A 23,431-nucleotide genomic window follows, 5' to 3' on the forward strand; every position below is an offset into this window, starting at 1 on the left:
TGAACTGTTTCCACTACCTATTTGATTGTTTTTCTTGGTTTTCCAGGGTATCATTTACGTATTTATTCATTTCTTCAAACTTTTTGTTATACATCTCATCCATTTCTATAAGGGCGTTTTTTACAGGCTGTTTAAGGGACTCTATCGCTTTCATAATGTCAATTTTTTCCAATTCTTCTGCATTAGGGTGTTCAAGACCTTCTGTTGTAAGATCACTGGGTTCTGGTGTTTTCATGTTGTTTTTCAGATTGGTGGAGGAATTCTTGCCTTGGCGCCTGCCCATCTCTTCCTTCAAATGCTATCCAATGGATCTTATGGAACAGGATCAGGTTCCCTTGCTGGCCATGGACCTCGCTGACAAAGGCCTACCTTGCTGCAGGCAGGCTATTGAAGCAAAGCAATTCCTGCCCACCCCGTTGCCCTCAGCACCCAGTCCCAGAGCCCAAACAGGCTGAGCTGGCAGATCCGGTGGCCCCACGGAAGGGAGGAAGAAGGGAGGAGGTTCCTGGGTGCAAACTGGGATGGGTTAGGGAGAGAGAGGCCCCAGCAGAGGGGAGCAGCCCCTGCCGAATGATCAGGGACTGAAGGGGGTGGGGGAATGTCCTTGCTCTGTTTCCGGGCTCCTGCCACGGGTTGAGAACACACTCACCACTCTGAAGTGTCCCCTGGAACAGGATCAGGTTCCCTTGCTGTCCAGGAACCTCGCTGACAAAAGGCCTATCTTGCTGCAAGCAGGCTATTGAAGCAAAGCAATTCCCGCCCACCCCGTTGCCCTCAGAACCCTGTCCCAGCACCCTCTACCTTTTTTATTTTAATTAGGACACAAATGAAGAGAATTTGCTTCCCTTAACCTTTCTGTAGTAGAGACATAACATTAGGAAGGCAACAGTGCCTGGTCATAGAATCCCATTATCACAGGACAGAGTGATACCCAGGCTCAGGAAAATGCACATTTTTTTCTTGCTTCTCCATTTGTGTCTCACTGTAATGAGCACCACTATAGTGCAGCATGCAGTAGTCTTCAGCATTGTCTTTAGTCTTGTAACCCTAAAGCCCCAGAACAAGATTGTATTTAAAATAAAAAGTGACAGAAGAGTGCTATTGCCTTTTACTTGTTAGGGTAATCAGAGTCTAGAGGCTTGGCTGGCTACTTCTGGAACCAGTGTGGATAGAGACAATTAATAACTGCTAGAGACCCTCATTCCTCAGCATCAGTATAGCTTGTGGAGAAGACCTTGAAAGAAATAGCTGTTAGATTTAGAAATGATGCAAAAAGAATGAGAAGAGTCATTCCAAAGGCAGACCTTTGTAATCTATATAAAACTTGACAGAGATGGAGGAAAGATGGAGGGATGAGACAGGCATCTAGGTCCTGCTTTAACTCTCCAGATATCCCAGAACACAGATGCTGCTGGTCTCTGGAGTTGTCTGGGTATTGGGGAAATAGTGATTTGCTGCAGTATGAGTCTTTATTGTCACTATCACCACTAAATTACATCTCTTTAGCCCAGGGCACAATTCTACTCTCAGGGAGGGTGGAGCAGCTCTGAGGAAACACCTGCTGTGTTGTAATTTTTAATACTGGGTATGAATTTGGCCCAGGAGATAATTTCAAATTAGTACCTAACTTCAGGACTTGTCATTTTCTGAGATGTATACAGTATCTCCTGATGGACTACAAATACTTTCTTCCAAATATTTTCAGTAATAAGTTTCCATTACCCAATTATAGATTCCTAAAAACAAATTTCAGACTTTTTTGGCTTTTTGATTTATTTTTATTATAAATTATGTGTGCATGTGTAAACTCACAGACAGATAGACAGACAGACAACATACACACACATACATACACACAAAGATAGACACACACAGAGACCAGTGTTGTTGGAATCACAGGAGCTGAAATTAAAGACAGTGATAAACCACTTTACGTAAATCCAAGGGATGCACTTGAATCTACTGTAAGATCTGTCTGTGCTCTTAACCACTGAACTTTCTCCTCCAACCACCCAAAATGCTTTAAAATTATGCAACTCCCCCAAAATAATTTTACTTAGAAGTAGTTTGAACACATAAACTGTGCTACATCAATGAATCTATTGTATTGTGTATATATACTGTAACAACATAGTGACAAATCTTCCCTTCATTCTGAAGCATATTTTTATAAAGCTTAGAACTATTTTAATTGGTAAGTCAATTATTTGGATATCTTTTATTTAGTCATATTCTTATTTTTTTTCTTAAATCGTTCATGTAGGAAAGTTACAAACCACCAACGTTTATTAAATAAATTAAGGGTACAATGAGTCCTCTAGTGTAGGCTCCTGTCTAGGAAAGACAAAGGAGGGTGAGGGATTTAAAGACAGAGGCTGCAGTCATGTCACACCTGCTGCAGGCTGGAAGGTCTTTACAATATTATCTTTAATCTTGCAAAACAACACACAGGGCATTCTTATGGTTACCAAACAGTTTCCACACATCAGGACCCTTTCTCAAAAAAATTGGGGCCCCCTTTGGTGTTGTATATGGATGTTACTTTGTAACATATACATTTTACTTGGTAGTATTTCTATGAAATCACCATTTGCAGAAAAGGAAACATTTTATATGTAGTTCTGGAAATCTGAAGACTATTTAGATGGAAAAAATCTGATTATGTCTTACCTGAATCCCTCTCCACTTTTAATATGCTATCTCTGGAAGCATAATTGTAAACATACCAATGCATTCTAATGCTGTGATACCTACATGAGAAACAGTTCATCTAAAAGTAAAACAGCACAGACTTCACATTTAAAATCATTGAGTATCTTTCCTAAGCCCTCAACTTTTCCTGGAAACTAGATATTTTCCTGGAAAATATCCCCTGCTGCCAGCAATCTTTGGAAAAGATTGAGAGGGCCAATGAACTTATCAAACAACAGCTCACCAAGCTCTATGTAGAACTCAGGATATGTTCGCCTTTTCCTCGTTGCCCTATTCAACTTCTCTTCAACCTCATGCTTTCCTATAGGCCTTAGCCATTTTTAATTTCTTTTACAGGAGGTCATGTCTCCTCAACCACAACTTACTGGTCCAGAAACTCCAGTAGTCAGGTATCTACCTTACCTCTCCTGCCTAAGGTCCCTTCTCTGTTCACATTTTGAGAGAAACTCCATGATCCCATGCCAATGAACCCAACTTTGCTTGAAACCACCACATTATCCCCAGGAAACCAGGTAATCCTAAGCAGTTACCTCCTAAGTCCCTAGAGTTCCCAGCATCCAGGTGTCAGTCAAAAATCTCCTGTAATTCTAGGTCCAGAGCTCTGGCACTCACAAACAAATGCCTACACTAAGAAACATGCAACACACACACACTATATATATGATATATATATATATCATATATATATGTACTATATAGTGTGTGCTTATATGTATATATATGTATGTATGTGTGTATATATAAAAATCAGAGAGTTTTCTATAAGATTGAATTTCCTATGAATGATAGTAATTACACTCAAAAGTCTAACCACATGACTGTCTAAATGAGAGGTGAATAAAGATGACAGGAATAGACCTGCCACAGTGAATGGGGAGAGTCTAGGACACCTCAACCCCCCAAAAAAAACATCAGACACCTAAGCAATACTGAAAGGAAAAGAAACAGTGCTTCACAAGGAAGAGTTCATCAATTGGTTATTTGATAACAAATGCTCAGCCATGAAAACAGTCATGTAATTAACTTTCTTAAGACTGATCATGAGTGTCTGCTGTCCTCTCCTGGACCTGCTCAGCCTGCCCCCTACTTCCCTGGGTCTCTGGCTCATTGGGGCTACCAGGAGTCCCTGTGTAGGTGCTGAGAAGTTCCATCTGGACGGGTGAGTGTGTGCTATCCTGGGGCGGACTGTCCAGGTAGAGAGCACAAACACCCCTCCCCCAGCTCCTGCTGCAGGGCTTTCTTTCCTACACATGTGCCCCACCACCCACCCCCAAGCCTGCCTTGCCTGCAAGGTCCTTTGCTGTGGAACAGCTTCCTGCCCTTTCACTAAGGCTACCAACCCAGAGCAGTGAGTGTCGGACTAGAGGGCAGGCCTCAAGGTCCCCGCCAGGGAACTCGGGCCCCTGCTGCTGGGGCTGCAGTGTCTGCTGTGCTCTCCTGGACCCGCTCTGCCTGCCCCCTACTTCCCTTGGTCCCTGGCTCATTGGGCTACCAGGAGTCCCTGTGTAGGTGCTGAGAAGTTCCATCTGGACGGGTGAGTGTGTGCTATCCTGGGGCGGACTGTCCCGGTAGAGAGCACAAACCCCCCTACACTAAGGCTACCCAACCAGAGCAGTGAGTGCCCGCCTAGCGGGCAGGCCTCAGCAACCCCTGAAAGGGAGCTCAGGCACCTCCAGCTTATACTGCAGTGTCACCTGTGTTCTACTCGACCCCGCCTTACCCCTTGCATTTGCCCTTCTTTCCGCGGGTCATTGGAATACCAGGTGTCCCTGTGTTGGTGTTGAGGAGTTCATCTGGAAGGGAACGGTTCCTGCCCCTACACTGAGGAGATACACCTAGAGAGTTAGTCACAGCAAAGACTGGTCCAAGACACCAGGCCTCTCCTGGCTCCATTTGAAGTAAGAGATGGGCAGGCACCAACGCAAGAATTCCCCCCAACAACTTGAAAGGCACCGTGACATCACCAGAATCCAGGAATCCTGAAATAAGAAGTGTACACCCTAATCCAGAAGAATTAGAAGAATTAGACTCAAAAGTGAAGTATATGAAAATAATAGAGGACCTTAAACAGGAGATGAAAAACTGCCATAATCAATTAGAGATTACAAAGAAAAAGGTAGAGGAAATGAATAAATCTCTCAAAGATACCCAAGAAAACCAAGAGAAACAAGAAAAAGTAATCAAACAGGTAAGTGAAAGGGTTCAAGACTTGAAGAATGAAGTGGAAGTAATAAAGAAAACACAAACCGAGGAAAGGATGGAGATGTAAAATTTGGATAAACGAACAGGAACTACAGAGACAAGTACCACCAACAGATTACAAGAGATAGAAGAAAGAATTTCAGACACTGAAGATACCATAGAGAAAACAAACACTCTGATCAAAGAAAACAGCATAACCAACAAATTCTCATCACAAAACATTCAGGAAATCTGGGACACAATAAAAAGACCAAACCTAAGAATAATAGGGATAGAAGAAGGAGAAGAAGTACAGCTCAATGGTCCAGAAAATATATTTAATAAAATTATAGAAGAAACCTTTCCCAACCTTAAGAAAGATATTCCTTTGAAGGTCCAAACACCAAATCGACTAGATCAAAAAAAAAATCTCCTCGTCATATAATAATCAAAACACAAAACATACAGAATAAAGAAAGAATATTAAGAGCTGCAAAGGAAAAAGGTCAAGTTACCTATAAAGGTAAACCTATCAGACTTACACCTGATTTCTCTACGGAAACCATGAAAGCCAGAAGGTCCTGGATAGATGTACTGCAGAAACTAAGAGACCATGGATGCAAGCCTAGACTACTATACCCAGCCAAGCTTTCGTTCACTATAAATGGAGAAAACAAAATTTTCCAGGATAAAAACAAATTTAAACAATACGTAGCCACAAATCCAGCCTTACAGAAAGTAATAGAAGGAAAATCACAAACCAAGGAGTCCAACAACGCCCACAATAACTCAGACATCTAATGACCCTTCAACAGCACAACTTGAAGAAGGGAAACACACAAACTCTACTACCAAAAGAAAGAAAGAAAGAAAGAAAGAAAGAAAGAAAGAAAGAAAGAAAGAAAGAAAGAAAGAAAGAAAGGAAAAATGACCGGAGTTAACAACCACTGGTCATTAATATCAATTAATATCAATGGACTCGGGAGATCTGATCTCGGCGCCAGGAGAGACAGCAGTGTGGTGAGTTTGTGAGCGGCGGCGGAAGCAGCCCTGGACAGGGAACTCTGAAGTTCCTCATCCCCCACCCTATACTCTCTGGGCTCCCTGCAGGGGCTCTACACCCCGCATACTGCCTCTCTCTTCTTGTCCCACCCCGCTTGCATCCAGAACCCTTCTCCCATCTGCCCCCTTTCCTCTTTGGGCACATAACACCATCCAGCTCAGTCTGTCTGGCGCTGGGGGCAAATCCTCAGGGCAAGTAAGCAGGCGAGACTTCCTTTGTTTCACTGGCCGGCCTGCAGCAAGCAAGGTAGGTGCTTTGTTTACGAACTACCCAACCTGCACGGAGACCTGATCTCGGCACCAAGAGAGACAGCAGTGTGCTTGCATCCAGAACCCTTCTCCCTTCTGTCCCCTTTCCTCTTTGGGCACAAAACACCATCCAGCCCAGTCTGTCTGGCGCTGGGGGCAAATCCTCAGGGCAAGTAGGCAGGCGAGACTTCCTTTGTTTCATTGGCCTGCCTGCAGCAAGCAAGGTAGGCGCTTTGTTTACGAACTACCCAACCTGCACGGAGATCTGATATTGGCACCAGGAGAGCCATCAGTGGGAGAGCTAATCTCGCCTTTGGGCACGGAGATCTGATATTGGTACCAGGGGAGACATCACTGGAGCACCAGGAGAGCTATCACTGCAGAGTGCCATCACTGGGAAGGTACAACAGTAGGCAAGAAGACCTGATCCGGTAAAAGAAGATCCATAGGGGAGCATTCGGAGAAAGAGATGGGCAGGCGCCAATGCAAGAATTCACCCAACAATCTGAAAAACTATATGAAACCACCAGAACCCAGCGACCTCACAACAGGAGGACATGAACACCTTAATCATGAACAAGTAGATAAAACTGACTTTATGAAAGTGATTGACGCCCTTAAACAGCATGTAAAAAATGCCCTTATAGAAATGGATGAGAAGTATAACAGAAAGTTTGAAGAATTGAGTAAATCAGTGAATGATACCCTAGGAAACCAAGGAAAAACAATCAAACAGATAATGAAACAGTTCAAGACTTAAAAACTGAAATGGAGGCAAAGAAGAAAACACAAACAGAAGGCCAGCTGGACAGGGAAATTCTAGGTAAACAATTAGAGACTACAGAAGCAAGCATAACAAACAGAATACAAGAGATAGAAGAAAGAATCTCAGATTCTGAAGATACCATAGAGAAAATAAACACGCTGATCAAAGAAAACAGCAAGGCCAACAAATTCTCATCACAAAACATTCAGGAAATATGGGACACAATAAAAAGACCAAGCCTGGATTTGTGGCTACGTATTGTTTAAATTTGTTTTTATCCTGGAAAACTTTGTTTTCTCCATTTATAGTGAACGAAAGCTTGGCTGGGTATAGTAGTCTGGGCTTGCATCCATGGTCTCGTAGTTTCTGCAGTATATCTATCCAGGACCTTCTGGCTTTCATGGTTTCCATAGAGAAATCAGGTGTAAGTCTGATAGGTTTACCTTTATAGGTAACTTGACCTTTTTCCTTTGCAGCTCTTAATATTCTTTCTTTATTCTGTATGTTTTGTGTTTTGATTATTATATGACGAGGAGTTGTTTTTTTTTGATCCAGTCGATTTGGTGTTCTGTATGCTTCTTGGACCTTCAAAGGAATATCTTTCTTAAGGTTGGGAAAGTTTTCTTCTATAATTTTATTAAATATATTTTCTGGACCATTGAGCTGTACTTCTTCTCCTTCTTCTATCCCTATTATTCTTAGGTTTGGTCTTTTTATTGTGTCCCAGATTTCCTGAATGTTTTGTGATGAGAATTTGTTGGTTATGCTGTTTTCTTTGATGAGAGTGTTTATTTTCTCTATGGTATCTTCAGTGTCTGAGATTCTTTCTTCTATCTCTTGTAATCTGTTGGTGGTACTTGTCTCTGTAGTTCCTGTTCGTTTATTCAAATTTTCCATCTCCATCCTTCCCTCGGTTTGTGTTTTCTTTATTACTTCCACTTCGTTCTTCAAGTCTTGAACCGTTTCCCTTACCTGTTTGATTACTTTTTCTTGTTTCTCTTGGTTTTCTTGGGTATCTTTGAGATATTTATTCATTTCCTCTACCTTTTTGTTTGTAATCTCTAATTGGTTGTGGCAGTTTTTCACCTCCTGTTTAAGGTCCTCTATTATTTTCATAAAATTCACTTTTGAGTCGAATTCTTCTAATTCTTCTGTATTAGGGTTTAGACTTCTCATTTTGGGATTCCTGGATCCTGGTGATGTCACGTTGCCTTTCAAGTTGTTGGGGGAATTCTTGCATTGGCGCCTGCCCATCTTTTCCTTCAAATGGAGCCAGGAGAGGCCTGATGTCTTGGACCAGTCTTTGCTGTGACTAACTCTCTAGGTGTATCTCCTCAGTGTAGGGGCAGGAACCATTCCCTTCCAGGTGAACTCCTCAACACCAAAACATGGATGCGTGGTATTCCAATGACCAGCGTAAAGAAGGCTGAATGCAAGGGGTCGGGCGGGGTCCAGTAGAACACAGGCGACACTGCAGTACAAGCTGGAGGTGCCTGCGCTCCCTTTCGGGGGTTGCTGAGGCCTGCCCGCTGCTCTGGTTGGGTAGCCTTAGTGTAGGGGCATTTGTGCTCTCTACCGGGACCGTCCGCCCCAGGATAGTACACACTCACCCGTCCCGATGAAACTTCTCGGCACCTACACAGGAACTCCTGGATGCCCCAATGAGCCAGGGACTAAGGGAAGTAGGGCGCAGGCAGAGCAGGTCCAGCAGATCACAGCAGAGACTGCAGCCCCAGCAGCAGGGGCCCGCTTTCCCTGGCGGGGACCTTGAGGCCTGCCCTCTAGTCAGGGACTCACTGCTCTGGGTTGGTAGCCTTAGTGAAATGGCAGGAAACTGTTCCACAGCTAAGGACCTTGCAGACAAGGCAGGTTTGGGGGTGGGGGTGGGGGCAGGTGTGTAGGAGAGCAAGCCCTGCAGCAGGAGCTGGGGGAGGGGTGTTTGTGCTCTCTACCTGGACAGTCCGCCCCAGGATAGCACACACTCACCCGTCCCGATGAAACTTCTCGGCACCTACACAGGAACTCCTGGATGCCCCAATGAGCCAGGGACTAAGGGAAGTAGGGCGCAGGCAGAGCAGGTCCAGCAGATCACAGCAGAGACTGCAGCCCCAGCAGCAGGGGCCCGCTTTCCCTGGCGGGGACCTTGAGGCCTGCCCTCTAGTCAGGGACTCACTGCTCTGGGTTGGTAGCCTTAGTGAAATGGCAGGAAACTGTTCCACAGCTAAGGACCTTGCAGACAAGGCAGGTTTGGGGGTGGGGGTGGGGGCAGGTGTGTAGGAGAGCAAGCCCTGCAGCAGGAGCTGGGGGAGGGGTGTTTGTGCTCTCTACCTGGACAGTCCGCCCCAGGATAGCACACACTCACCCGTCCCGATGAAACTTCTCGGCACCTACACAGGAACTCCTGGATGCCCCAATGAGCCAGGGACTAAGGGAAGTAGGGCGCAGGCAGAGCAGGTCCAGCAGATCACAGCAGAGACTGCAGCCCCAGCAGCAAGGGCCCGCTTTCCCTGGCGGGGACCTTGAGGCCTGCCCTCTGGTCAGGGACTCACTGCTCTGGGTTGGTAGCCTTAGTGAAATGGCAGGAAACTGTTCCACAGCTAAGGACCTTGCAGACAAGGCAGGTTTGGGGGTGGGGGTGGGGGCGGGTGTGTAGGAGAGCAAGCCCTGCAGCAGGAGCTGGGGGAGGGGTGTTTGTGCTCTCTACCTGGACAGTCCGCCCCAGGATAGCACACACTCACCTGTCCCGATGAAACTTCTCGGCACCTACACAGGAACTCCTGGATGCCCCAATGAGCCAGGGACTAATGGAAGTAGGGCGCAGGCAGAGCAGGTCCAGCAGATCACAGCAGAGACTGCAGCCCCAGCAGCAGGGGCCCGCTTTCCCTGGCGGGGACCTTGAGGCCTGCCCTCTGGTCAGGGACTCACTGCTCTGGGTTGGTAGCCTTAGTGAAATGGCAGGAAACTGTTCCACAGCTAAGGACCTTGCAGACAAGGCAGGTTTCGCATTTCTGTACTTTTAAAATGGAAACAGAGCACAATGTGGGATATTTCAAAGATAAGAACCCAGTGTGATCCTATCCAATTTGGGCTCCTCTTCCAGGTTCCCTGATTACATGAGGGAGTAGTATAAAAATGCCCCCTACACAAATTATTTGGATACATTGATGCCAAGTGGTGAAGTTGTGGCTAACTTCTCTGTTCAGTCACTAGTGCTAGATGAACAATAAATTTAAGGCTTAGGAACCTTAAATTTCATTCAACATTGTAAGAGACAAATGGTATGTAACTACTACTATGGTTGCTGGAGTTGCCTGACAAGAAACAACATGTTTTCAGAACACCTCCTTTCAAGTTCTAGCCTTGCTCCCTCCTAAGTCTGTTATGACCCCATCAAACCAAACACAAACTCGTGGTTTTGGAAGCAATGCTTGGGCCTCATCTTCAACACAAGCAAACAAAGGACTGTGTTAGTGGCTTTGACATAGTTGGACTTAGGAAAGAGCTGTCCTGCCTTACCATAGTTCCCCATACCTAATCCTCTTCCATTTTCCATTCTTTGTTATTTCTTACCTGGATGTTGTATCTTTTATCATTGGGTAGAGAGACAGAAATATAATTTCTCACTCCCTTCCACTCCCTTCCACTGTTCCTGCTGGAGGTCACGGGTGCCTCCTTGGGCTAGTTCTTGGTGGAGGTAGATGGTAACTCCTCAATGACTATGTCCTTGCCATTTTCGTATTTATTGTCACTATGTTAAGGAGGAGCCATAGAATATATAATATCATATAGTGTTTGTAGACAATTTCATTCAAGTCTACAGTTGTGTTGATGTTTCCTGTAATGTCAGCATCATATTGTGTTCCAGGTTTTATTTTTTAATTTGTGTCCTCCAAGAGCCAAAATACACTGAGAGTTCAATGACTGAAGGTGATGGTACTAGCAGTCTCCTCTATCTCAACCTCCACATATGTCATCTCAGATCTGTCACCAAATGAGACAGCATTCTCTACCACCTCAGACTTGTTTAATGCCTTCATACACTTACCCTGTGGGTAGGAGTGCACAGTTGAGCTGATACATGATGCATAACAGGTGATCTGGACCTAAAGAAACCTTTTCTAATTGTTTTCATATACTTCTTGTCCGTTGTTGCCTTTCTTGGTGCCATGAATGTGGACAGAGCCAGCTCACTCCATCTCCACTTCAAGGGAATAGGAGGGGGAGTTGGACAATGAGTAGATCACTTAATTGGTCTGCTCTTTCAAAGACCTTCTCTATCTATTTGACAAAAGAAATAACAGAGGATATTATTTTGGTCAGGGTGTTCTAAAACCACGTTATTCCTGTAGTTTCCAATTTTTCTTCTACCATTTGGAGCAGGTAATATGTAGTGTTCACTAGGGTGAATACGGACCACCTTGAATCTGTTAGTCTGATTGCCAGTGGTAAGTTTGCATCACTGAGATCCATGTATGAAAATTTCTCCTCCATGTCTTCTAATTTTTCAGGTGGAGAATGGTACCACTACAACACGTTAGAAGTAAAATAAACAAAAAAGCAGATATAGGAGACAAGATTATGGCTATCAATTTTTACATCATGAAAATCAAAGATCTCTCAAGCATCATAATGATGCATCTTGGGGTCAGATGCAAAGAAGCAACCTAACTCTAAATCACTTATAAGAAAACATAAGAAAGATCATAGCTGGAAATAACTGGACACATAAAAGTTGAACAGAGTTCAAAGAAACAAACAGCTGGTCTGTTTCATGGTTTTAATTTCTATGAAGCAATACCATGACCATGGTAACTCTTATAAAGTAAAACATTTAATTGTGATAGTGGCTTACAGTTCAAAGGCTGAGTTCATTATCATCATGACAGGGAGCACGGCAGTTTGCAGGTAGACAGGGTACTAGAAAAGCATATGAGAGTCCTATATCTTGCAGGCAATAGGAAATGGTCTCAATGTCACACTCACTGCAAGGATGTCACACCAAGTCCAACAAAGCCACATCTCCCGATAGTGCCATTCCCTGTGAGCTCATGGGGACCGGTTACTCTCACATCACAACAAAGGATGAACAAATCTGACAAGCCCTTGACATGAGTCACCCAAAGTAAAGGCACAAATTATTGAAATGTGACACATTAAAGAGATGAGTATGATCTCTGGGAACCCTAGGGCTTCAAGGCAACCTTGTACTCCAGAGTTCTGACATTCCTCAAACAGGTTGCTCAATTCACAAAATAGACACCAATATTGATATAAGAGGTTAGCAAACATAACTACCTGCTGCCTTCCTGCTTCTATATCCTATGCGTGATGATAAATTCAGGAATTTACAAAACATGTAAAGAGATTGATAAATGTACAATATTGAAAGAATAATACAGTCTCTCCCAACAAGGAAATCTTTTTTTTCTGAACATTTAATAATTTATAATGCTTATAAATTATAGGTATATCGTCATGTTTCCCTAGAGTTTACTCTCCAAGTATAGTTTATATAAACATAATCTTGCACAAAGTTTTGTACATAAAACAAATAAAAATATGGTGACTTTCTGATTTCTCCACAGACAGATCAATGAAAGTGTCGCCGCCTCGACGGGTTACTCTGTCTAGGGTTTGTAACCCGCCTGGCTGGCCAGTTATTCCAGGGTCACGGAGAGGCACCACCTAAAAGGCAAGGGCTGATGAGAGAAAGGAGGCTATGCTTATGTTGTCAAAGCCTCCGTTTATTAGGGTCATGGTTACAGCTTATATAGCCCCTGGATGGGGAGCTTGGGGGGCTGGGGCATGGGGTCTTGCCACGTGGTCCACAGGGTCTGAGAGGTTACGATGGGTCGGGTCACGATTCCTTGGTCGGGAAGTCACAAGGTGACACACCTAGTTGCCTAGATAGTTTGGAATGTAAGGCAGGTTCTGCTAAGAGATAACTCTCTATTAACAGTTAATTTGGGTGTGAGATAGGGTGTGAGATAGGCTTGCTCAATAAGACTATTCTCAATACAATTGGAAAGTGAAGCCCTCTGTAAAAACTCCTCACGGCGGTGCTTCCTGTAAATTTTGGGGGGACATGGCTCCTGACATATCCCCCTTCCTTTTATAAAAGCAGGCATCTATCAAGTGGAGGGCACCAGGTCAGAGTCTAACCCCGGTGTCAGGTCTAAATGAGAAGGGACTGGGACAAGGAGGGACCCTTCTCCCGGATTGGTCGAGCAATTTACCTCTCCTGGGAACAGAGGGGTGCCTTATGAGTCTTAGGTTGAGTGGGGACCAGGTCTTTTTCCCCCTTACCCGTCCTCGGGTTCCCAGGACCCTGTCTTAGGTTGGGGGATGTCCTGCCATAAGTTGCCCGTCCCTGGAGCTCCTCAAATAAAAGGTATCTAGCAAGACCTAAAGTAAGCAGATCTTTGACCACAGGGCACCCTGTCTTAGGCCATGTGGAGGGTAATCCTCGTGCCTGGCACCATGCCATGTTGAGCCGGTTTTTACAACCTCTGTATGGTGTGCTGTTCAGGCGAGGGTCCACACTAACTCCCGTCATTGGGCCCCTGTATCTATCATTAATGAAAAGACTGTGAGGAGCTCCTCAAATAAAAGATATAATGATATAACTTTTGGCACCAATAGCTCCATCCTCCAGACCAGAAGAAAGGGCGTTTTCCAAACCCAGTATTCACCATTTGTCTGGCCTAAGGTATATCCTCCTTCCTAAATGCCTACTCCACAATAAGATTACGAGTGCTGCCTGCCAAAAATTAGGGCAGTGTAAAGGGATCAAAATCTAAAATTTTTAACATATGCATTAAACTTGAACATTTTACAGCATGTGTCAAACTTTTCCCAACATCTATAAGCAGTTACAAATATCATTAGGTCAATTCCAGTAAGAATACATACATTGACAGACATTTTTGTTATCAAATACCACCAGTTCCAGTCTCTGAGCAACAGTCAAAACCCCAATCTTCCCCCTTCTTAAGTAAAGAGGGGTTAATATTTTAATTAAAATGAGTTTTTGTGTCCCAAAGTTTAAAACAGTCAGATGTTTAGTCTACACCTCAGCTGTAAAGCAAACAGAATGCAGACTGCAGAAGCAGCTCAACATTTGTGCTTCAGGGCAGGTGGGCTTCCTGGGTGAGGTGAGCTGTAGTCAGCTATCTGAAGCACATCCTGGCAATTATCTCAGCAGTCTCCCTGGACTCTCTAAAGGCAGCATGATGTCCTGCAGAGTGGCATAGCAGGTTTTGTTATCAGGCACTCCTCCTTGGGGGCAGAGAAGACTGGATCAAGGATTCCTCTCCAATGTCTCTGGAACTCCTCTGTGGGGTGTCTGCAGCCACGACATCGGGTTTAGCTTTTATATTTTTTTTCTGTGAAAAAAGCATAAACATCTCCTCGACCCCAAATATATATAGGTCGGGTTTTTTTATAATGCATTGCAAGGGCCTTTTTACCTTGCCTTAGTAAAGGTTAGCTTGGTGTCATCATGCTAGATCCGTTTTCATCAGGATCTGTGTGCAACTGTTATAAGTTGCTGTGTGCAACTGTTATAAGTTGCTTTCAAGGAGCCTTGGTACGTTCCATAATTTCTTTTTATTAATTATTAGCCATATGTGCAGTTCTTCCTTGGAAGAGCCATTTGTAAAATTTAGCATAAAATCCTTTAAGGAATTTTTAGCTATAACATTAGCAAAATACAGGTGTGTGAATTGTAGCAATGATCATCTGGGAAAAGATTTTTGTTTTGGCCTTTGAATTGAGCAAAGGCAATTGTCCAAGAATCAATCTTAAAATTATCAATGAATCTATTGTTTAGTATAAGAAACATTGATCATAGTCAATATTCTGTTAAACCATCTCCCAGATTTTATCCTGCCCTTTTGTACTAGACAGGCTACTGTTTTAAATTAAGAGTTTAATATCTTAACTGGCAAAACTGGGAAAGTTTAGGCACAAACAGCATTTTTTTATAAAACTGTTGTAGAACAAGTTTTATATTTAATATACACACTTGCCATAGCTGTATTATAATTAATATACTGTACCTGTTGATTTATATTTTACCTGCTTGATTATCTGTTTGGCAGCTTTCTAAGCTCTCTATTGGAAACTGTTTTTTGTAAGAATTTTACCTAGCAGCTCAAGGTCTCCTATAAGAATATTATAACTAGAGCTTTAACCATTGAATATCTAAAAGCTTATAAGCTATTCTCTTAAGTTTCAAGTCTGTCCCGCAGATAGGAAAATGAAAAAAGGAAGTATTTTAACTAATGAGGTTGGCCTCATTAGACACCACCATGTAGAAGAATAAAAATAAATCCATATCCATCTCCATGTACAAAACTTAAGTTTAAATGAGCCAAAGGCCTCAGCATATAAAAATTTTGTTGAACCTCACAGAGAAAAAATTTTTGAAGTATACTTTGCCACATCTTAAACACAGCCTCAGTGGCACAAACATTTGGAGAAACCATAAATTCTATCTCCTGAATTGAGAAACTTTTGTATAACAAGACTACAGAGTGGGAAAAGATCCTTACTTATCATAAACCCATTTTAAAAATATATGAAGAACTTAGAAAATTAGTTATTAAAAATTTAATCCAATAAAAATATTTGTTACAGACCTAAACTGAAAACTCTCAACAGACGAACTTAAAAATGACTGAGAGACAGTTTAAAAAAATGTTTAAACATAATATCCTTTAGCCATCAGAGAAGTGTAAATTAAAACTCTGAAATTTCATTTTATCCTTGTAAAAATGACCAAGATTAAAAATTATTGCTAACAATTTATGTTTAAGAAAATGTGGGTAAAGAAAAAACTTCATTGCTGGAAGTGCACACTGGCATTGGAAGTGTAAACTGACAGTCACTTTTGGATCATACACAGTATTGAAAGACCTGGATAAATCCAGACTTCCCCAGCAGGAAGAAAAGAATCAAAAATCCAGGGCCAGCCTGTTCAGCGACCCTGCCCTAGGAACCAGCTGAAAACAAAGACAGACTGCAATCCTGATAACAATCCCGAAACAGGGAGTTTTTCCCCTGTGATTATCATCACACTGCTCTAGGAACCTGGGAGTGGTCCCGAGAGGCAGGGAGCTGTCCCCCTGCGACCATCATTGGATTTTTGGAATTTTTATGACCCTCTGGACCATAGGGCTGTGGTCTCTTTTCCAAAAATTTCCTCTACAGGTCACTAGAGGCCAAACTCTTCCCCCACGTGGGTCATGAGCTTCATCCCCAGTGTATCGGGCCCCCATACCATCTCCTTAACCAAAGCCTCGTGCGATTGCAGCAAGGACGGTCTCCTGCAAGTCACTGGGGGGGCCGTGCCCTCCCGAGACCTGAGTGAGAGTCTCCCCAGCATTGGGAGTCCCTCATTATGGCCATTTTTTAAAATTAGGCAATTATCTACCTTAAAACTTATCAATACCCCTGTTGGGCCTAAATACAAAAGTTTTTTTTTGACCATAAAAACATGTGCTCAGCTATGTTTATAGCAGAACTACTTTATCATAGCCAGAATCTAAAAATAACCCAAGTGTATCTCTTTTACACCTAGGATAAATGAGACATCATCCTTTTAAATATCCATGAATACCACAAAATATCTTGGAGTAACTCCAAGCAAGCAGGACAGAAGTTTTGGGTCCTGTTACCTCTGCTTGTGAAGGCAAAAATGTTTTTTTTATTTTATTTTATTTTATTTTATTTTTAACCATTATCACTTGTTAGAGTATAACTCTGGCCCTCAATAAATTTAGTGAGAGGCCTGAGACCTGAGTCTCAGCAGTTTACCCTCAAGCAACACCTGGCAGCAGAAAAGGAACACAAGCTGAGACAATACAACTCCCACCCAAGAGTGGGCGTACAAATGAAAAAACTTGTATGATAAGAACTTTAACTCTTTTAAGAAAAAATTTAAGACATTAGAAAATAAAGATCTCCTACTTTCTTGGGAAAGTAGAAGAAACATAGCAAAAATGACAATTTCACTGAAAGCAGTCTACAGATTCAGTGTAAATGTTCATTAAAAATTATAGCAACATTCCTCACAAAACTCACATATAGATTTACTATAAATGCACATTAAAATTATAGCAACACTTTTCACAGAACTAGAAAGAACAATCCTCAACTTTATAAGAAAGAAATAAAAATTCAGGATATCCTAAACAATTTTTAAAAATCCTCTGAATGTATCACAGTCTTTGATTTTAAAACTTTTTTACAGAACCACAGTACTAAAATTCATCTACCTTAGATATAAATTTATATGCCTACAAACTAAAGATTTTTGACCAAGAATTAAGATTTTAGAATGGAAAAGAAGCACATTTATCTCCTTTTATTGTCCTGAAGCTGTAACTTTCTGAGTCCAGACCTCCTTACAACCAACCTGTCTGGCTGCCTCAGCTCCACATGGTAGGAGGCTAAGACACAGGCTCTCTAGCCCTAGGGGGTCTTCTGTGGAATCAGGGTGGAGCTCAGCAGCTTTCGCTTGTCTAGCTCCGTTTGCCCATTTGTCTAAAATCCTGCCTTTTTCCATAGTGAATTTTAAGTCCCGAATCTGAGAGGAGAGGTCTAGAACTTCATGCTGCAATGCAAAAACTTGTTTGAGACCTCCTATTTGGGCCTTAAGGGCGGCTTTGTGTCAAATAATTTCTGAATCAAAGGCATGCTATCGGGAGCAGTCAGAGCACAGGGCGGTGGCTGCGGAGTCCTTTTTGGAAACTAAGGAAGACGCGGAGAATAGGGTGTATTTCTGGGCCTGTTAAAACTAACCAGGGGCATATTTTATCTATAAAACAAAAAAATGCAACTAAATCTCTTTTTTTTACTCTTACTCCTCTCACCCTGAGTGATGGTTTAAATTCCTTTATGAATTTCTCTTCCTTTGAAAGCGAATGGCCCATGTCTTGTGGGACGACAGCGAACCTGCGCCTACCTTCTCCTGCAGATCTGTCCGAGTTCTACAGCTGCAGAATCTTCTTTTTCTTGTTGTCCCGGGACTGCGCGTCGTCGTCCGGGAAGTTAACCGTGCTCCGAGTCCCTGGTTCGGGCGCCACTGTCGCCGCCTCGACGGGTTACTCTGTCTAGGGTTTGTAACCCGCCTGGCTGGCCAGTTATTCCAGGGTCACGGAGAGGCACCACCTAAAAGGCAAGGGCTGATGAGAGAAAGGAGGCTATGCTTATGTTGTCAAAGCCTCCGTTTATTAGGGTCATGGTTACAGCTTATATAGCCCCTGGATGGGGAGCTTGGGGGGCTGGGGCATGGGGTCTTGCCACGTGGTCCACAGGGTCTGAGAGGTTACGATGGGTCGGGTCACGATTCCTTGGTCGGGAAGTCACAAGGTGACACACCTAGTTGCCTAGATAGTTTGGAATGTAAGGCAGGTTCTGCTAAGAGATAACTCTCTATTAACAGTTAATTTGGGTGTGAGATAGGGTGTGAGATAGGCTTGCTCAATAAGACTATTCTCAATACAATTGGAAAGTGAAGCCCTCTGTAAAAACTCCTCACGGCGGTGCTTCCTGTAAATTTTGGGGGGACACGGCTCCTGACATGAAAGGGCTCTATGACTAAGCAACTTCCTGGAAAAAAATAGAAAAACAGCAAGTTACAAATCTAAGAACAAAGAGTTTAAACATTTTGACAAGGCATACAACTGTTTAATTTGCCTCATTGGCCATACTAGAGAAATGGATGCAGATGGCAACATCTAACATATGTTCTTAGACCTGACTTTTGAGTCACCTCATATTTCTGAACTTCTTAGAAACTGGTAAATTTACAAAATAAATCTTAAACTCTGATAGCCAACCTTTGATGATCTAACTCTTCCAACCTTTCCAGTCTAATTCTGTCATAGATATGAACAGAACTAATAAATATCCCTAAAAACATGATTCCTCCAACAAGGAAATCTTAAGACCAACAGATTGTATATACTGGATCTTACCAACTGGCCATAAAACACAATGAATGTCACAGATTCTCAAGCTGCTTCACCAAATGGACAAAAAAAAAAAAAAAAAAAAAAAAAAAAAAAAAAAAAAAAAAGATTGTTCCAAAATAGTTTACAAATCAGTATTATCCAGATGTCAAAACGATAACAATGACAACATCAATAAACACACACACACACACGCACGCACACTCAAAATGTATGTGCTCATATCCTAAAAGAACATCCACACGTACATGTGAAATGTGATTTCTTGGATTGGTCAATGACATCTTATTCAAAAAGGAAGAATTGTAAAAGCACATGGCAAATGTTGCTGCAATGTAACAGAGCACATGAAAATGACTGAAGTCCACATCATATATATGCATGTATACCTGTGTCACGGGGAATTTCCTTACTTTACACTAAAGTTTCAAGTTCAAAAGAGAAATCAGAGCACAAATAGGAAAGCAAAATTATTGAAAAAGAACAAATTTAAAATATGAACAAAAACAAAAATCAAGGCCTCAAACACAATTAGGGAGTTCATGAATCAAAAGAAAACACAGAATATGAAAACAATAACAACAGAAAAGAAAACTCCCAATCCCAAGGTCCATCAGTCTAGGAAATCCCAAGTGTATCAGGACCAATGCTGGAGACCAACTGCTCTTCATCCAACACAAGTTTCTCTGCCACTTCAAGATGAACCCCGACACACTGCAATGTCTTCAATGAACAGATTTCTGTCACTTCACACAAAGGTCAAGTGATGTCACTGCCAAGGTTGGACAGTAACAGCAGGGAGTAACACAATGTAGTTTCTCTGTCTAATCCCAGGTACTGCATTACTAGTATCATGGCAGTGAACAAATTTTTAACAAGATGAAGCTTAAGGGACAAAGAGTATCCCTTCTGCCATGATTTCAAAGGGCAGAGAAGGCATGGCAGCTAGAGGAACTCATGAAGATGACTTAGGGAAGATAAGAGTGAAGCAGTTGAATACATGGATTTGGCGAGACCTTTCGGCACAAAGTTATCAAATTCTTCCTGTTGCTTTCCAAAGCACTAAGATTTTATGACATCTCCAAACAGTCTGCACTCTGTGCAACAGACACATGAGAAAGTACGCAGCCATTCACATCAAACCTTGAGGAGTACTTTTTTGTAAACAGAAACTGCTCATTCATTTCTCAGCTGCCCATATCAAAATAATCACACAGAAACTATATTAATTACAAAAATGCTTGGCCAATTGCTCAGGAGTTTTTCTAGCTAGCTTTTATACCTTGAATTAACCCATTTCTATTAATCTGCGCATTACCACAAGGCTATGGACTTACCAGTAAAATTCTGGTGTGTCGTTCTCCTTTGGTAGCTACATGGCCTTTCCTTGACTCCACCTATTCCCTCTATATCTCTGTTCAGTTTTCATGCATGGCTTTATTCTGCTAAGTCATTGGCTGAAACAGCTTTATTCATTAGCCAATAAAAGCAATACATATGCAGATGGATATCCCACATCATCTCTCTTTTTCTGTCTAATTAAAAAGAAAAATTTTAACTTTAACATAGTAAAATTACATATACAAACCAGTTATTAAGCAAGAATATTAGTTCATTTACATTTGACAAATTAAGGAAAATACTCTATCATCTATCCTATCTTAGTGAGTCCAACATTTTATAACTATTTGCTCTTTTATAATAACTAAGGAAAACTATAACTATCTATCTTCAACTCTTCAAAGATCACAGAAGGATATTATATTACTTAAGAAAACAGGAAGTGCATTATAAGCAACTTCAAAAACTCTAGAATTCACAGAGACATCTTGTTGCCTCAACAGTCACTTAAAGTTTGTCTATAACAGTGGAGCATCCATCATCAGCCTATAAACCATAATATATGGCAGACTTTTCTACAAAGCAGGAAATTTGAAGATCTGTTCCATATTATAATTGCTAAGTTCATCAGTTGCTTTCTTCAGTGTCCGGCAGAATGTCTGACTTTTTTTTTCTTTTGTTTTTTTCTGTGAAGTAGAAACCCTGAAGGACCATCTTATCTTTTAGAAGGTTTAGTAGTGACTTTTCTGTCAATCTTCCATGTCCACTTCATACAGCATACCTTTAAGCAGCCCAGGCAGGAGCAGTTTCTTGATAAAATGGCTTGCCTTGTCACATTGAAGGCAAATTCCATAACGAGTTTCTTCAATGCCTTCCAGCCTCTCTGAAGTAATTGGTGCTGCCAGAAGCAGACATGTCTCACTGTCAAAAGAAGTCTAAGTCCTTAAAAGTTGTTAAATTCTATATTCTGTAGGTCTTTGAAGTCTTGAAGACTATCTAACTGACTACCTAACTGACTACAAGTTTGACTGTTATAAATGACTATCTATTAATCTGTAATTTTGATTATATATTACATTTTTAATTAGATGTATAAACATAATACCTTAACAAGAAAAGAAATATATATACACAGTATAACAAAGTCAACCTTAAATTTGTATCAAAAGACCAAGATTTGAACCAATGCAAAGTATTCACCACTATATCATATCCCTTTTTTTCTTAAAAAAGACCTTGATTGTGGTCATTAATAATTTAGAATCAACATCCTTTAAATGAAAAAAAACATTTATAAACAATCCTTTTGGGAATTTAGACATAGTTTTATCAAAACTGTTTCCTGTTGTTTACTGAGCAAAGTATTTTTAGGGTTTTCAGAGACCTTTCAAGAGGTCTTATTCCATAAAACCACATTAGCCTGGAAGGAATCCACAGGTTCTCATCTTCTGTGGAAACAAAAACAGAACCTCTTTTCCAGAGCAACATATCCTTAGACTCAAATTTTGAAGTCAAAGCACTTATATGTTGGTTTAACTCATCAGCCCCCAGAATCAAATGTCTCTCTGCTCTCAAAATATTGAAAGAAAACACAATAATATACATAATCCAAACTCTCTGTGTATGTTCTATCTTTATGTGGTTTATTTTTCTTTGCTCCTTTAATCTATGACTGCCTGTATTCTTTTATATTACTTTTACTGTCTCTTTAAATACTTTACTTTTGATACCATTTATTTCTTTTTATAACTGTCTATATTTTATCCTCTCTATCCCAAGCCTACATACATTTTTAATTGTTTTTATTGAGCTATATATCTTTTCTGCCTCCCCTTCATTCTTCTCCCCTCCCCTTTTACCTTCTCCCATAATAACCAAACTCCCAATTTACACATGAGATCTTTTTCTTCCACTTCCCATTTACATACATTTTCTAAACACATTGTATCTGGTTTAGAGGTTTTTGATGTCTGAATCTGCCCTATCATGTATCTGAAATCCTTTTCTGACCAGGAGCACTTTTTTTTTAATTGCTAAGAGGGTAGACTAGGACCAACTCCATGGTCTTGCCTGCTTTCTTCACTCAGTCCAGCATGGCAGAGGCATGTTCACAACCTCTCTGAGCCATGTACACTGCTCCAGCTCCAGGGACACAGTAGGTCTATGTCTCCATTAAGCAATTTGTAACACAATGCTCATAAACCCCACTTAAGTACAAGACCTCCATAAAGAGCCAGAGTTTGCTCTCCCAGCATGAACCAGGAAACAATCTCTTAAAGAAGCCACACAGTTTTTGCTGCTAATGGTGAGTTAGGAAGCCTTCTCTTTAAGGAGTCACATGTCTGCTCACTGCCTCCAAAGAGAGCCTATCTGAAAACATGCGGCTACCAAGAAGCTGTGCTTGAGTCTGGTCTTTTGTGTCTAGAATTCCTTCCCAAACTTTCTTAGTTTTCATGCAGATATAGCTGCCCCACACTGGCACCATTTGTAACCAGTGAATGCTTGTTCATTTCCTTGCTGCCCATTCCCAAATAATAAAATTATGTATGACACTACTTGAATTAATAGTTCAGGCATTTGTCTTAAAAAATGGAATAAAATTTCTGAATAAACTTTTTCCTTATCTTTTAATTTAAAGGTGTACATATATTACAAGGTTCAAAAAAGCAGAAGTAATTTTTTTATCACAGGCTAAGATTTATGCCTACTTCCCCATTTGCTTGTATTACTGTGAGATTCATTACTTTGCCAAATGGCACAGTAATAGTCAGCCTCATCCTCTTCTTGTAGCTGAGAAATGTGCAACTCTGCAGCATTCTTGGAGGTATCTTTGGATCCAGAGACTCTGTTCGTGACTCCAGGCCCGAGGTTCTTGTTTGAGTCTGAGTAGTAGTACAGTAAAAACCGAGGAGGGCTCCCCTGCATCTGCTGGTACCAGTAAATTGTGTAACTGCCAACCTTGATGCCACTCTTCAAGGAGCAAGTAAGCCTGACTGTTGATCCAAGAGGCTCAGAGATGGAGGGTGGCTGTGTCAGTATAGATTCAGAAAAAGAACCTGCAAAAAAAGACACCACAGTGAACAGTGGAGTTGATGAGCAAATTCTTGTGGATCTGAAACAGAATGGATCGAGTGAAGGAGTT

At 41.7% G+C, this 23,431-nt stretch overlaps 1 gene segment (V, D, J or C); it reads right to left on the bottom strand.

The window, feature by feature from the left end:
- LOC130871086 (immunoglobulin lambda variable 5-37-like) overlaps nt 1–23,431 on the bottom strand; it is a 65,926-nt gene that overhangs the window by 42,387 nt on the left and 108 nt on the right. The window contains 1 exon segment of the V gene segment in view: nt 23,028–23,345. Within this exon segment, the coding sequence occupies nt 23,028–23,345 (318 nt within the window).

The sequence above is a fragment of the Chionomys nivalis genome, chromosome 3 (genome assembly GCF_950005125.1).
Source record: "Chionomys nivalis chromosome 3, mChiNiv1.1, whole genome shotgun sequence".
Taxonomy (NCBI): Eukaryota; Metazoa; Chordata; class Mammalia; order Rodentia; family Cricetidae; genus Chionomys; species Chionomys nivalis.